The sequence below is a fragment of the Microtus oregoni genome, unplaced genomic scaffold (genome assembly GCF_018167655.1).
Source record: "Microtus oregoni isolate MIOR12 unplaced genomic scaffold, Mior012 000036F_ref0000092, whole genome shotgun sequence".
Classification (NCBI taxonomy): Eukaryota; Metazoa; Chordata; class Mammalia; order Rodentia; family Cricetidae; genus Microtus; species Microtus oregoni.
In genome coordinates, this window is record NW_024543095.1 from 16,798,417 (window position 1) to 16,814,007 (window position 15,591).

The 15,591-nt window shown below is 39.7% G+C and overlaps 1 protein-coding gene across 1 annotated transcript in view; it reads right to left on the reverse strand.

Moving 5' to 3' along the window:
* The window catches only part of Srbd1 (S1 RNA binding domain 1), a 177,796-nt gene that overhangs the window by 60,127 nt on the left and 102,078 nt on the right, over window positions 1–15,591 (reverse strand). Inside the window, exon 16 of the mRNA XM_041631103.1 lies at window positions 15,059–15,141. Within this exon, the coding sequence (XP_041487037.1) occupies window positions 15,059–15,141 (83 nt within the window). The remainder of the gene's footprint in view (window positions 1–15,058; window positions 15,142–15,591) is intronic.

A 15,591-nucleotide genomic window follows, 5' to 3' on the forward strand; every position in this document is an offset into this window, starting at 1 on the left:
ATTTTCCACACTGCCCTACTGAGAAGCGGGAGGAAAGCACGAAAGAACCAGAGCAGCACAATCAGCAGCGTCACAATTACCTGGGTGTTCACGGCACATCTCTCATGTTCTAAGAAACGCTCGCCAGATATTTCCACCAAGTGAAGATGGAGGTAGAAAGATCTCAGAAATCAGCTCTGTGAGATGCAGACAGGACAGTCAGCTAGTCTAATTGGCCAAAGCCTCCAACAAATAAGTTTCTAGATCTGTTGTGCTCAGCAAAGACAGTCAAACATTCCCAGATACTGAACTGTCTAATAAGGCAGTCCTGGAAAATGTTTATTTGGAACATGCTAATGACTACCATCGTATAAACAGCTTCTCAGAGATACAGTGTCTCAATTGTGTTAATATACTAGTGTAGATTCTACAAAGTTTGAGTGCAGCTTTTGAGTCATCACCTAGGTGACATCAACAACACTTATTTTAAAGAAGCCCAAATTATATTCACTTGAATAAATTTTAATTTGTTTTCATTTAAGGTCTTCTAAAGTTGAGGCCAGCATGCTGAAAAAAAAAAAATTAAACTACCTAGAACCCTGTGTCAACACATGATGCTACTGGGAATGGTAAGTGAATTAATTTTCCAAGGAAAATTAATTACTTATGACTTACAGTTGTAAAAGCAAACAACGTAACTCTGGATTAGGGCACATTCAATTTCTGTTTGTAGTAGCGATTAAATTAATTTCATATAATTCATGGTATGTAATGGAAAGCAGAGCAAAATTGAAATTCTATACAATGACTGACAGAAAAAATGTATACATTTATGAATCTGATTCATAAATAAAGGCCACAGATGTTAATCACTGGATAATAAGCCAGTATTTTTAAATGGCTTGAAAATAATGGATTTTTAGTTTTAGAGAAAGCATTACCAGACAGTAACATCTAAAAAAGAAAATGAAATAAGAAGGTAAAATACTATCCTGTAATGTCCCCGAGCACACTGTCACTCCCTCAAGTAGGCCATTAGACTCAGGATCTGAACACATTTTATTTATAACAGACTGATGTTTATCCACCTAAACTTGAGCAGCATTAAATGATTTGGGGATGAAGTTCTCAAAATTACAACTGAATTTTTCTCCCCCTGACATCCAAGCAGTAAAGCGCCTTTAAACGGATCATCTGTGATTGATTTGCCTGAAACTGTGCACCTGAATGTGAGCTACTAGAGCAACAGGTCTGGGCGAAGGACACAACACCACAGGCGCAGCCGCGTGCAGGAGAAAGCCTACACCACCTCCTACTGCTGGAACCAGGTAGGATTAATCTCTGGGTTTTTAATTCCAACCTAGTGGTATATAGCTAGAGTTTAAGATAAGGATCAAATGCTGATATTAACTGTAATTAAATAGTTTAAAAGCAGCTTTAAAAATGCCATTTTCTTGGTGTCACACAGCTCACAAAATCAGAACATGTCATATTCTGGTAATGACCCCCAAGTATTAACTGTCACCAGGGACCTGGTGACATCACTTTAATCTAGTTCCCATTAAGGGCTGGACTCATTTGGCTAGGCAAGAGGAGGACTTTGACAAAGACTTTGAAAGTAGAAGTATCTTTATGACTTACACTCTTAGAAGAGAGTGAACTGTAGATGACACAGCAAGAGCATGGTGAAAATATACACTATAAAATATGTACTTCAAAATCTGACTTTCCACACAGTTTAAACCAACATTCCTCTTCCTAGTCAGCCTCTCCCAAACACAATTACTATCCACTGCAGCTTTTAAATTACACGTTTATACAGAGAGTAATTAATTTATATAGTAACTTTAGGACCAGAGGGAGAATTCTACTACAGGTATTTTAAATTCCATTGTAATTTCAAATGAAAGACACTCTTAGGAAGCACAAGCAGACTACTCTGCAGCTCAGAGGGGATTTTCTAAAGCACCCTCCTCTCCAAGAACAGCGTGGCGCCTAGAGATGTGACTGAAACAAACTGGAGCAGCAGCAGCAGCTCACCTTTCTGACTTCTCTTGCTAGAGCACAGAGCTTCTTCATTTAAACAGGACTCTCTGCAGTACAGAGCCAAGAATCTGTTTGTAAACTGGCCTGGAAGCCTCTCTACAGTAAGAGGCTCATTCAGGTTCTTTTCAGCCGGTAAGGCTGCCCTGGAGGCTGAACCATCATTGCAGATGCAAAGAACTTTGATTTAACTTCATTTCCTTTCATTCCTGGCTTTCCCATCAGAACAGTGTTCTAGGGGAAAATGTCAAAAAGATAGCGGACAACCAAGGGTGGCCTTCTGGATAAGAACAAACTTTTCCTACTGTCTGCATGTGTGCAGACTAACTACATTCATGGAAGCAGAAACCAGAATGCCTTTCAGATGGGCGATGGGTCCTCAAGAAGAATTACATTGAGACCCACCACCACCAATACTCTCGGAAAACATGCATGAAAAGTCCCTCTGCATTCCCTTCAGTTTAAAATGTACCTCAGAAGTTTCTTCAGGCATCTTTCTTTTATTACAACCCACATTCATACTTCAGTAGGACGACTACAGGAGAATCACTAATTTTTTATCTAAACGATGACGTTTGGCAAACGTTATGCAACCAACTATAAATCTACAACAAGCCTCAAACAGTAAAGAGCTAGTAATTACATGATTAGAAACAGCTTGATTATGGGAGAGGACAGGCAGGCTGTCAACAAACAAACAGCTGCTTTTTATTGCCAACACATAGGCAGATCGTGGGTCCCAGGGAAGGAGGGAGCTTGTTTCTGTTGTAGCGGCTATGTTTGCTTTTAAGCATTCTACTCTCTTCTACTCCCACTTCCAGAAAAGTGAATCAACTTAAACACTGGATATGAACCACAACAGAAGAATCAGATGTGCACAGATAACAAGTAAAACACTATAGACTTGGATAAAAGTCTCTAGTTAATCACTAACAGAAGTCTCACGTGCATGCCCCAAGTCAACTCCAAACGCCTGTTTCTCGCTGTGCAAGACACTCTGTCATTACTATTGGTGAGAGGCAGCTCAGGCCTCACTTCCTCATTCCTGGATTATGACCATAGCAAGGCTGCCACTCTGGTCCTTTGTTCTGGAAGTTTCTCCTACCGCTTCTTCTGTCCTCCTTGCCTTTGGCAGACAGGAATGAACATGTTTATATGTGCCAGTATGAACTGAGCGACCCTGACATTAAATGATCTGATAAATACTTGATAAGCTTAGCATATGAATAAATATTTGGAATAAAACAAACTTTAACAACAACAACAAAGGCTACAGAATTCTAAAGTATATGGAATTTATTTTATGTCTCCTAAGAAACAAAAGCACTTCCATAGCTTAATCTTCAGGCACTTTCATGTCTATTTTTTTTTGTGTTTTAAACATTTTTCTAGAAAACATATAGGTATCCTTATTTTCCAAAAGAGCATGAAGTGAAATTATTTTCCCAAGGAGACGTGGCAAGGTAAAGCCGCGATGCCCCGAGGCTGAGTTCTCCTCACTGAACCGCGCTAAAATGAGGATGGTGCCATGAGAATGTTTGTGTAATTTAAGTTTAAGACAGGCTCTGTCTGGGTAAGAATTTTAGCTTTCAGGGAAACTTTGATTAAACACACCCTGAATTGTAGCTATTCGACTGCAAAGATGGGCATAGGTCAGAGAACATAGTTTTGTGCCCCGATACAATGATTAACTAAGAATTTTAACCTAGAATTCAAATTTCCTTTTACAAACTTAATGGTAAATTTAACATTTCCCACAAAAAAATGTTTCCCTCTTGTCTCCCTCTCAACTGCAAGGTGGCATTTATTGCAGGTCAAGCTCATGGAACAGACTTGACTGGACATGGTCTGCATCCTGCTGCCAACACCAGGCCTGGGTGCAGTTAATGCTACTAACTTTTGTTAACACATCTACAAATTTGTACATGAAAAACTAAAAAGTTGCCTAAATTTGTTATCGCATATCTCTGTAAATTTCAAGTTATAAATAATGGTTGGATTACTTTTTAAAAAAGCCTGGCTGTATGTCAAACCATATGAAAGTGGGGGTGGTGGGAAAGTGGGAATGAGGGACTAGGGGACAAACTACTCAGGAAGCTTCTTGTAGCCTATAAGAAGTACAAAGACACACACTAAAGCAAGCAGACAGAGCAAGGCAAGGTGAAAGACTAAAGACGCACTAGGGATCAAGCTTTCTCCAGGACCAGGCTTTAGAAACAGCTGTGAAATTCTGCACTGAGTTGTGGGTATCTAGAAAAGTAAGACTACCAGATTTAAAAAGCAGCTCTCAAGAATAATTATTAAATCTCAATCTTCTAGTATGTAGCAAAAAAAAAAAAAACCATTATGAAGAGAAGACCACTTTTCCTAGGTCACGTACTGTCCAACAGTGTCTCTTCCCAGACTGTCCAAATGGTTTTCTTCTACCAGTGAGACGACATGGAGCTGGAGAGACCCAATTAGTATGGCTAAAACAAGCTTGCCTACTAACCAACTTCTTCTAACGTTAATTTCTACCATAGTTAGGGCTGTGGATGGCCATTACTGCTGAGGAAATCTAAAGCAGCCTGCCATGTCTGAGCACCTGGTCACTGGAACACTTGGCTGTGATGACTGAGAGCACCTGCCCAGTGCCACCCTTCCCATCCATGCTCACAGAGCCCACACTGCCCTCTAAATGCTTCAAACTCCACAAACGAAGTATCTCCTGCCATCGCCAGCCCTTTCCAGAAAGTATGTTATGGAGTGATCATTTCTGAAGTAAACTTAGGACTCTGAAGAGGAGCATGGTCTCTAGTTCCCAAAGAAAAGACGAACTAGAAAAGGGATTGTTATTCTTACTTCATGAAAACTGGTGATGTCTCAGATATTAAAAGCCTTCATTTTTCTTGTCAATACAATGTCTGACTGATTTCTAATTTTTGGTCTATAAATGAGTGCTACTGGCAAATCTGGAAAGTGAAAGAGTCTTTCAAAAGGTGCTCTGGAAAGATGACCTATTTTCACTCACCTTCTAGGCAGGTTCACATCAGCAGATTATGCTGGGCATGGCTCAGTTCCAATGAAAACAGCCTTCCCAGCCACTCTCCGGCTGCTTATGAGTATACAACAGAAGCTTTATATGCACCGTGAGCTAGTCAGATGCTTAGGTTCCCTTCTGACCTCACTCTGTAGTACACACACTTCTGTGTGGTGCAAGGTTCTCAGCTCCTCCCACAACCACCCTCCAGCCACAAATACACACTTGTCAGGGGCTCCTGCAGGAGACTCTTCCAGGGTAGTTAGTTGTGTGCGGACACGGCACAGGAAGGGGAAGACATCTGATGCCTGACTTTCCCCCATCCTTGTCTGGTTCTATCTTCATTTATTGAAGCCTGGAGGTGTCAATTTATTCCATCAAGACCTCTTCGGAAGTACATATAGGGGCTTAGAAACCATGAAGCTATGTTACCCACTTTCCTAATGGCCCCACACATAGGTTCTCAGCCCCACCTTCCCCTTGAGGTCATTGGCAAGGACTGTTTGCTTTAGATTCAGTAAGTGCTCACAATAAAATGAAGGAAAATTTCAAGGTTAAAATTAGACAAAAAATATTACAGAAAAAAAGAAAGAATTGTTTTGTAGATAAACTTCGTGCTCTGGTGTTGAAAGTTAAGGTTCACAAATCAAACAGCAGACATGTCTGCAGAGCTGGGCTTTTCCACTGCACCCTCAGTGAATCATGCTGCGGTTAGTTGAAAGTGCTGTTCACATAATAAATTAACCACCTCATTTCCTTCATCACCAAAATATACACAGCACCCCCATACAGATTTGTTTTAATAAAAGTAATAAAGCAAGCCCAGAGGTTATGGCTGTTATGACATAATCACACCTCTGAGAGTTAAAAACACTCACTTGCACATCATGCCTCAGAAAGTCTTTGCCCCTCCAACAAAACCTAACTCTACTCATACCTTCTGGGCCCATTTATTCCAAATAAATAATCAAACAAAAGACTTGGACACATCAAGAGAGACTCTTTCAATTACACATCTGAAAGTATGCAATTTTACAACTGTGCAACAAACAACTTACATGTCTGCCCTTGGTTATCACAGAATACATCTTATCCTGGTTACCAGTGTCCTGCAGCACCAAGCAAGTAGCACTCTCGCCCCCAAGAAAAGCTGTTTTCTAAAATGTCAGGCAACAGATGCTTTTCTTCCCGAGGACTGAAAAGAGAATTCTCTATAATTCCTAGCAAATGGTATTAAATATTAAGAATAGTTGAGAGGGAAAGAAAACTTTCATAAATTCATATCGTTTTCTGGGATTGATTTATTTTTCGCTCCTTTAGATTCCTCTCTGTGACTCTAGAAAGACACTGCAATGCAACTGTAGAAAGAAGGGCCTGGTAGTGTCGCATGCCACTGGTGAACACATGCTATAATCAGTGTGGCCAGCTCTCCTGTACTGTGTCACATTATAATCACTTTGCAGACACAGGGTTCAGGATCATCTAACCTGTCTACATCCGAGTCGTCTCTATTGGAACATGCATTTAATGTGTGCTGTCACTATGCTACTGATGATGCCTTCTTTTGGATGCAAAATGTAACGGGATCTCAAGCAATTATAATTACCAGTGCTGTTCTTTTAAGGACCGTGACTAATAGCTTTTCTCATACAGTTATGATTAATGTTTTTGAATGTACCAGATACCAAACATTCAAAATACACACTTTTACATGCTCAGTTCAGAAGTGGCCTTTTTAATATTTGCACATTTTCTCTTCTTTCTCAGTCATTAATACAATTTATAATCTTACAGTCCTTGGGTTTTCAACATCCCTCTAAGGTGCTGGGAATTTAATGCAGGACATTCCACATGTGAGATATGTATAGTGCTGTATCATAACCTCTCAACTACAACCTCATGAATATTATTTATTATATTGCAGATAGTTTTTGACTAAGATAAAAATTGTATTCAAGATTCTCCATGATATTCCTAGTTCTGACCTTCTTCAATGATCTATAAATGTGTCTCTCTCATGTACATTCCTCCTTCAGTCCTTAATTCACTGCTGATTTCCTTCTCTGTCACTATGCCAACTATTCTTGTTATGGTCACCATTTTTCTTTATATTAATCTTACATTTTGAAAAGTTATTTGCCAATACATAAAAATGTACATATTAATGAAGTACTAGATGATGCCTGATCTTTGTATATATTATACTATTTTTAACCAGGTTAACTATATCTATCTCTTCAAACATCAGTTCTTTATGGTAAAAGCACTCAGAACCCCTTGCTCTTCTATCCAAAGTGTGTGGCACACAACTGTTTTCGGTGGTCTTCTTCCTGTGTGTAGCAGTGCACCAGAAAGTCTTCTTTAATTTGAACGTTATTCTCAATAAATCCTTCCCTGTCTCTTCTTTTCTGCATTTTAAACATGAAAGGCATATCTTAATCCCATTTACTCCTTGTGATGGTTCATATAATATTGATAATTGCTTCTTCCAACGCTTGGCTTACCTGACAAGAATTCCCGATTACCCTGCTACATCACAGACTCTGTAATGTGAAGTCAAGACACTAGACGCCTTATGGCAATCCTATTCTGGATCAGTAGCACCTCAGGTGGGGCCTGGGAGGTTCTGAGCATGGTATCTTCCTATAATCTGGGTGCTTTCTAGAAACACAGAATCTCATTGTCCACCCCAGGTCCACTGACCCAGAATCTTGATTGTAACAAGACCTCCACGGGGATCAGCATATCCAAGATAAAAGGTATTAGAGACCAGGGCTCCTTACACTTAAGCTGACAAAACAGGCTGTAAAGGCTCGTTCCCCCACAAATGTCCTATCCCATAGCTCTTAAAAGGGCACAAAAATGTGCACTATAAACCATTCTAAGGCAATACTAAGTAGCTTCTGAGGCTCTCATAGGGCCTGGATACTAGAGTCACAAAACCTGTTGCCATGTGAGGCCCAACCCAGACCAAGCACAATAAATCTCTGAGGGGTGGGGTCTGAACTGGGTTATTCTTTTCTAAGCTTTCCTGCTCAACCTTAGGCTTTCTAATTCAGACTACTTCAGAGTAAGCAAAAGGGGAGGTGTGGTCAGATATGAACAGCACTCTGAAGAATGCCATCAGTGGCCCTGTAAATGAATCTTAATAACAGAATGGCCGGGCAAGAGCTCTACAGTTACCAGGGAGCAGAAGAGTGATGTTTCATCATGAAATTCACAGAAGATGGTGTTTGTGAGAACATGCTCTCAAGACAGTATCAAAGCAAGTTCTAAAGACTATTGAATTCTGTTCAAGATTAAACAAAAACATCAATATTAGCACTAGTGAAACAAATACAACCTATGATAGCATTTTTTTATTTTTCACTGAAAAATGAAATTTTCTGTTTATATATTTTTAAAAAAATCATCTAAACTCTCACACATTTAGACATAAACATAGGAGAATTTAAAAACTGACTGAAAGTCAAGAGTTCCCAAGTTAGGGCATATTTAGCATTTGACCCACTTTTTTCTGCCTATTTTTGATAATATGATGTATTTAATCAATGTTCTAGAGTCCAACACAGTGGAAGAGAGAGCGTACACACCCTCCTGTTGTGCCTCCCTGCTTCCCCCTCCACGCTTCTTTCAAAGCAGCTATAGACGTATGCTCCTGTGCTTGTCCTTCTGTATTTATACATGACTAGCCACAAATGGTGGTGCTGTTGGCTATGTTTCAGCTTCGTATCAGCTGTATGCTCCTATACACACGCCATAACTCACCCCCCATCTCCCAGTGGGGAGCTCTCACTGGGTCACTTCACTGCATACAACACTGAACAGTGTAATTATACCATACCAGTTTATCTTTCCGTTTTCCAGACAAAGGACACATGACTGCACATTTTCACCACTGTAAATAGTGTTTAAGGAACTCCTTGCACCAACATGAGGGGACTTTTCTAGGCTATGCACTTCCAGCAACAGAAACTCAGAGTTGAACTCACCCCCAACTTTACTGATTTCTAATAGCACTCTAAAAGGCGGCACAAACTATATACCTACAAGGAATGTACAGGATTCTCAATGCTCTCCCCGTATGTGGCCTGTCTAATTGTTTTCTGATCCAGAGAACATTTTAGATTCAGATGTAGTCTAATCTTTCCCTTTATGATCCTGTTTTAATATGACTTTTTTCAATACTCATGTTAACTAGTTTTTAAACACTTAATACCTTAAAGTTTTATAACTCATGACGGATTTAAATGTTAATATATAAAAGTTGGAAGAAGTAGAAATTGACATAAATGTGGTTTTACTACCAAAGTTAATGACGTGCAAAGGGCAAACAAATACAGATAAAGGAAATTAGATATGTCCCTGTTAACTCAAAGTATTACTTGTAAGAGGACCTTCAAATAAAACTAACATTTTACATCAGGGTACTTGGGTATTATACAAAATCTGAAAAAGAAACTGAAGCTAATATTTCAGTGCAGGAAGCTTAATTTACCCAGGTGTAAGAAAACAACCCAGGAGATAATTTTTATATATGACAGCAGGGATGCCTTTATGCCAGAAGAGGGCATTAGATCCCACTACAGATGGTTGTGAGCCACAAAATTGTTGCTGGGAATTGAACTGAGGACCCTTGTAAGAGCAGCCAGTGCTTTTAACCGCTAAGCCTTCTCTCCAGTCCCAAGAGATAATTTTTAAAATTGAAAATCTGGGTAATTATTAACAAATTATAACATATGAGTTTGGCTCACACTGTTTGTCAAGGTCAATTACTTGTTTATATTCAGTTAGTTCACAGCAAGGAAAGCTCTGACTACTAGACTCTTAAATGTCTTTCCTAACTTCGTGGGCAGGACAGTCTGTGTCCTGCTTAGTCAAGGGAGGAGACTACAAAATCATTTTGGCAGGAATTTAACCTAGGTGGCTGCCTTAGTTAGGTTTCTATTGCTGTGATAAAGACCGTAACCAAAAGCAACATGGGAATAAGAGTGTTTATTTGGCTTAGAGGTTACAATATATTATTGGGGAGCCAAGGCAGAAACCTGGAGGTAGTAACTGAAGCAGAGACCACAGAAGAGCGCTGCTTACTCAGCCTACTCTGTGATAGAGCCCAGGACCACCTGCCTGCCCAGGGGTGGCCCTGCCTCAGTAAGCTGGGCTCGCCTACATCAATTATTAATCAAGAAAACTTGCCTGCAGTACAGGCCAAGTGAGGCATTTTCTTTTCTTTTCTTTCTTTATTTTCGAGACAGGGTTTCTCCATAGCTTTTGGTTCCTGTCCTGAAATTAGCTCTTGTAGACCAGGCTGGCCTCGAACTCACAGAGATCCGCCTGCCTCTGCCTCCCAAGTGCTGGGATTAAAGGCATGCGCCACCACCGCCAAGCAAGTGAAGCATTTTCTCATTGAAGTTTCTCTTCCCAGATAACTATGGATTTTTGTCAAGCTGACACAAACCAGTCTTGGCTTGGGAAGTGTTCTGTTTCACTTTTGCCTTAGTTATCAGTGCTAATAATAACAACAGTACCAATCTAAGCAATTAAAGTTATCAGTGCTAATAATAACAACAGTACCAATCTAAGCAAGTCACCCAGGCAACTATGGGCGGGCTCAGAAGAGTCTCACTCTATAATGACACATTACTCAGTAGTTCAAATGTGTTTAAAAATATCTAAGCAAGCTGGGTGGTGGTGGTGCACGCCTTTAATCCCAGCACTGGGGAGGCAGAGGAAGGCGGATCTCTTGAGTTTGAGGCCAGCCTGGTCCACAAGAACTAGTTCCAGGACAGTTAGGACTGTTACATAGAGAAACCTGTCTTGAAAAAACAAAAGTCTAAGCAAATGACACCAAAAAGATGAGAAGCCTTACCTTTATAGACCTAAACAAAATGATACCTAGCAGGCCTGCAGGTTAAACTGGAAGTGTCGAGTACGTTCACCATGAAAGAGCTGCCTGTTTTGTTTTGATATACCTCTTTGTTTTTAGCCACAATTGATCCCACAGAGGAGAGGAGAAATGCAAATTGCTATCTGTGAGGTTCTACTAGAAAGACTTGCAGCGCTATGGCTAGGTGATTTTCCTTTTACTGTGCTCTTCGCTATTCTCAGGAGTGAGGAACAAGGATGGTTTGCACAACCATCTCATTCTATAACAGCACCAATGATCTAACAGAGAGGTAAACAGAGGACAGAGGGCTGTTCTGAGTCCTTGCTATTTCACCAGACACACACTTTACCAAATGCAGGTGCTAATGAGTGGGAAAAGTGTAAGAACATAGTCCCAAGAAGAAACAAAGAACCAGTAAATGGAACTTATTTAAACTTAAACTCGGGGTATGACAAGGCCAAGTTAAGCCATCATTCCCCACATCCCACACAGCCCAACCCAGGCAGCCCTGCGTCATCCTGCTCTCGCCCGGGAGTGTTTTCTTGGGAGTCATCCCAAGCCACTTTCCAGCAAAGTCTTCAGGGGTCAATCAAGGATATGCTGTCATTCGACCACACTGGCTGTCTTGCTCTCCAGAAATAATGACAGGCATGTGTTTTTAAAATCAACTCTCCTCATTTTCTCAGACAAGAACTGGAGCACCGCCGCAAGGATTTTAGCTGCCATTAAACCAAAAGCATTTCAGTTTCCATTGAAATACCACTGGAGTTTCTGCTATTTCATCTAACTTTCTGTGAACACCTTTCATTTTCTCAGTCAGCCATGTTTATCTGGCCGTTCTTGTGTTTTTAAGTCAGGATAAAATTTACATCAAAATCACAAAGTGGACCCAAATGAAAAAGAAAGTCAGTCCTACTATGATTTATTGATTTACACAGTATGAAGACTTAACATTACATGGTCCATATGCTGAGATATAGAAATAAATATGTATTTTAAAGCAAAATACATATTAATTAAAATAAAATACATATTCATTATAGAAAATCTGAAAAATCTCCCATCCTATCCAGCCTGTCAGGTGCTGTCTTCTTCCACAGGAGCTCACAGCTGCACTCTGAGCCCAGTTTACTGCTGCACTACCAGCTCTGTGTGACTTGAAAACATCACATTAAGAGTGATTTCTCCTGTAAATAAAACTTAGTGAGTTTTGTTATTGTTGTAGTTGAGACAAGGTCTTGGTGTGGTACTTAGGGAAGTATTGAATTCTTATTAATTATCCAAGTATCTGGGGTAATAGGCACTTGCACGTTTATGTGGCTCAAAAGCCTGAACTTTTTTTAATGATGACATGCCATGGGCAGGCTCTTTATGTATTTTCTGTAAATGTTTCAAATAAACCAACACATAAATGCTTACAAATCAACAAAGACATAATCTAAATTCTTAACAATAAAATATGTAAATATCATACAATACATATAAATTTATGGTAAATAATTTCCCTAATATATCATCTGGCTTCAAGCTTTTGTGTTAACTAATGACTTGTGTGTGTTTTGGACTATAGGTCCACCAGGCCTTTTCTATTTGTTATTATTATTATTATTATATTAAATACACTATTATTCATGCTTAATATCTTTTAGAAATTCCTGAGTTCCACCCACTGGTGGGACTCCTTATTTTTGCAGCTATTCACAGAAATACGCATTTCCCTGGGTACAGACTCACGTGCATATGTCTTTTCTGCCATCTCCTGGAACGTACGGTGTCGACACACTGGGGTGATAGTGCAGTTAAATAACTCAGTGCGTCAGTCTGCCTTCCAGTATCTGTTCAACTATGTGCACCCTGAATTAGCATGGCTACTTCCCTTAGTCTCAGACACGTAGACTCAACTTGGATATCTCCTAGGCATCTCAAACCAACATGTTCAAGGTGGAACTAATGATCTTTATCCATAAAGTTTCTGTACCAAGGCATAAAACATGTAACAGTACACCTCTTTGAGCAAATCCCTAACAATGTCTCTTCCCCTACCTACCACGTAGTCCCCATGAAACACTCCTTTCTATATTAACTGCCACCAGTGTTGTCCGAGCACCATCACTCACATGGGCCAGTTATCAGCTACTTTAATTAGTTGTCCTGCTTTTCCTTGTCTCATTCGTTCTTACCAGACTGAACAAATCATACCATTATCTTGATTAAAATTTGCCTGTGATTTCTCAGTGCTGTTGGGATAAATTCAAGGTTCTTTGAAACTAAAGACTACGTCTGAATTCCAACCTGGAGGTCAGTCCTCTACTACTAAAGACTTAAAGATAGCCTTAATGTCAAAAACTTGGTAGGCTTCCTGGGTTCCATAAATCTGAAACTTCTCTCTTTTCTCTGACCTTGAGGTGTTCCAAAACTTCATCTGCTTATGTTACAAAAACACGAGGTGGTACTCCTTAGATACCAGGTATTCCTAGTGATCCCTTAATGACTATCGTCCCCAAACAAACAAACCCAGTTAAACATCTTTTGTTAGACTTTTATTACTGTGAATAAAACCTGAGCAAAACTACTTAAGGAAAGAGATTCATTTGGCTCAACGTTTCCGAAATTTCAGTACATCATGACAGGGAAAGAATAGTGAGGCAGTGCGGTCTACCTCCCGGTGGCCAGGAAGCAGGGAGAAGCATGCCTGCTGTCTGGCCTCCTTCCTTTCTATGTTCATTCCTCTGCTCTCTAGTCTACTAGGTAGTGTCGCCCACAAAAAGAACACACTTCCCCCCTTTATTAGCCCTCTGTGGAAATGTACCCACACACACATCCCAGTGTATAACTAATCTCAAAGACATCTCTCAACTCAATCAACAATAAGTATTAAAAAAGTATAGTTACTCTACCACCAGCTATCATAAAATGCTAATACTCTCAGTTGAATCATAATCCACGTGACATGTTAATCCAAATTCTGCCACTGTTTGATTCTGGGGCACAGCATGTTAGTTGTGTTATAGTGTTAAGTAATGGGGTAGAACTGAATGATTTCTAGAGTTTCTTCCATCTCTGGTAGTCACAGATGCCATGACTTGACATAATACTTCTCTAGGAAAGAAGTACAATGCAGCACCGCTTAAATTCCATGAAAACTAGGCTGGAAAATACTGTATCTCAGATCTAAGAAGTACTTTCTTGCCAGGAGGATTGCCTATATTTCCACCACTTAAGAAACTGAGGTAGGAGGATTGCTATGACTTAGAGACCATCCTAGGCTACTTACAGACTTCCAGGCCATCCTAGGCTACAGTAAGACTCTGTATCAAAAAGCCAAACCAAACAACAAGGACTACTTAGTCTTGCACACTGGCCAGGCTTGGCTTGAATTTATAAATGCAAGGACTCTTCCTGCTTCACCCTCCTGAGTAGCTGGGAGTTTAAGTGCATATCATAGGAATAGTGAAGGAAAGAATTTCAACAAAAAGGAGAATAGTTTTGACACGAGTCTCCTGGACTCCATGTACCGTAAGTTCTCTATATGATTCTTATGTCACCAAGGATCCAACTTGCCAAGGTTTACTACTGTCCTCAATCATTCAGTGCATACATACAACTTCAAGACTTGAAAATACAGTATCTACAAAAACCACAATGATGATGTCATTGGAGCAACAACTATTGGAGCAAGACTTTAGACTGTTCTGGGTCAAAACAGAAAACTAATAATGACCAAATTGAAATGAATGCAGAAAAGGTCACAGTAAATATCAGAGGTTTCTCCTGGGAGACCAGAAACAAGCAAGAGTTCATTCTGATTTAAACAAAGAGCCACACAGCCCAATGGTCCACAGTACCTCCATTTTTAGGACAGAGTTAAAAAGACCACCATGCCTGGCTTAATGCTATCAAAGTCTTTAAATCTGATTATGGACAATTTTAAAACCTGATCAAAATAATTAAGAAAAAAATAGGAAAGTAGTCTCTTTCCCTGAGAGTTGAAACTTTTATTACCTTCTTATCAACTGTATAACTTTTGAAAATAAAAATCTACTTCCAGTCATGGTTAAATATAATGCCAGGTTTAAGCACACTCTTTGTATTGCCAAATTTCAAAAATTAAATGATCCACATTGCTTTACCTGGTACATTCCGACTCCAATGTGCTTCGGCTCAATTTTCACTAGCTCAGCTAATGGATCTTGAACACGCCTTGCTATGGAAACTGAAGAAAAAAAAAAAACAGAATCAGAAAACAAGTATGACTTAATGTAAAAAACAGTACTCAGATCATTACTTAGGTTATGTCCTTATGATACAAATACTTAACCTATCCCTCTAGTGCCCACCTCCAATTTCATTAAGTTTCAAAGTTCTCTCTTTTTCCTATGCAAAAGGGAATGAATGAAGTATTTCAGACCCAATTATATCAGCAGGACTACAGACATTATTTATTATTATTGAGTCAAGGTCTCCTTCTGTGGCCTTGACTGGCCTGGAACTTACTATATGCCATGATAATCCTCCTGCCTCAGCCTCCTAAATGCTGAGATTGTAGATATGAGCCACCACACCTGGCTAAGACCCCAGGCATTATCAAGACACACACAGAAAGGACTACAGATTAAGAAAAATAAACAAAACATTTTGCTCCTATTCTCATACAATTATCTCT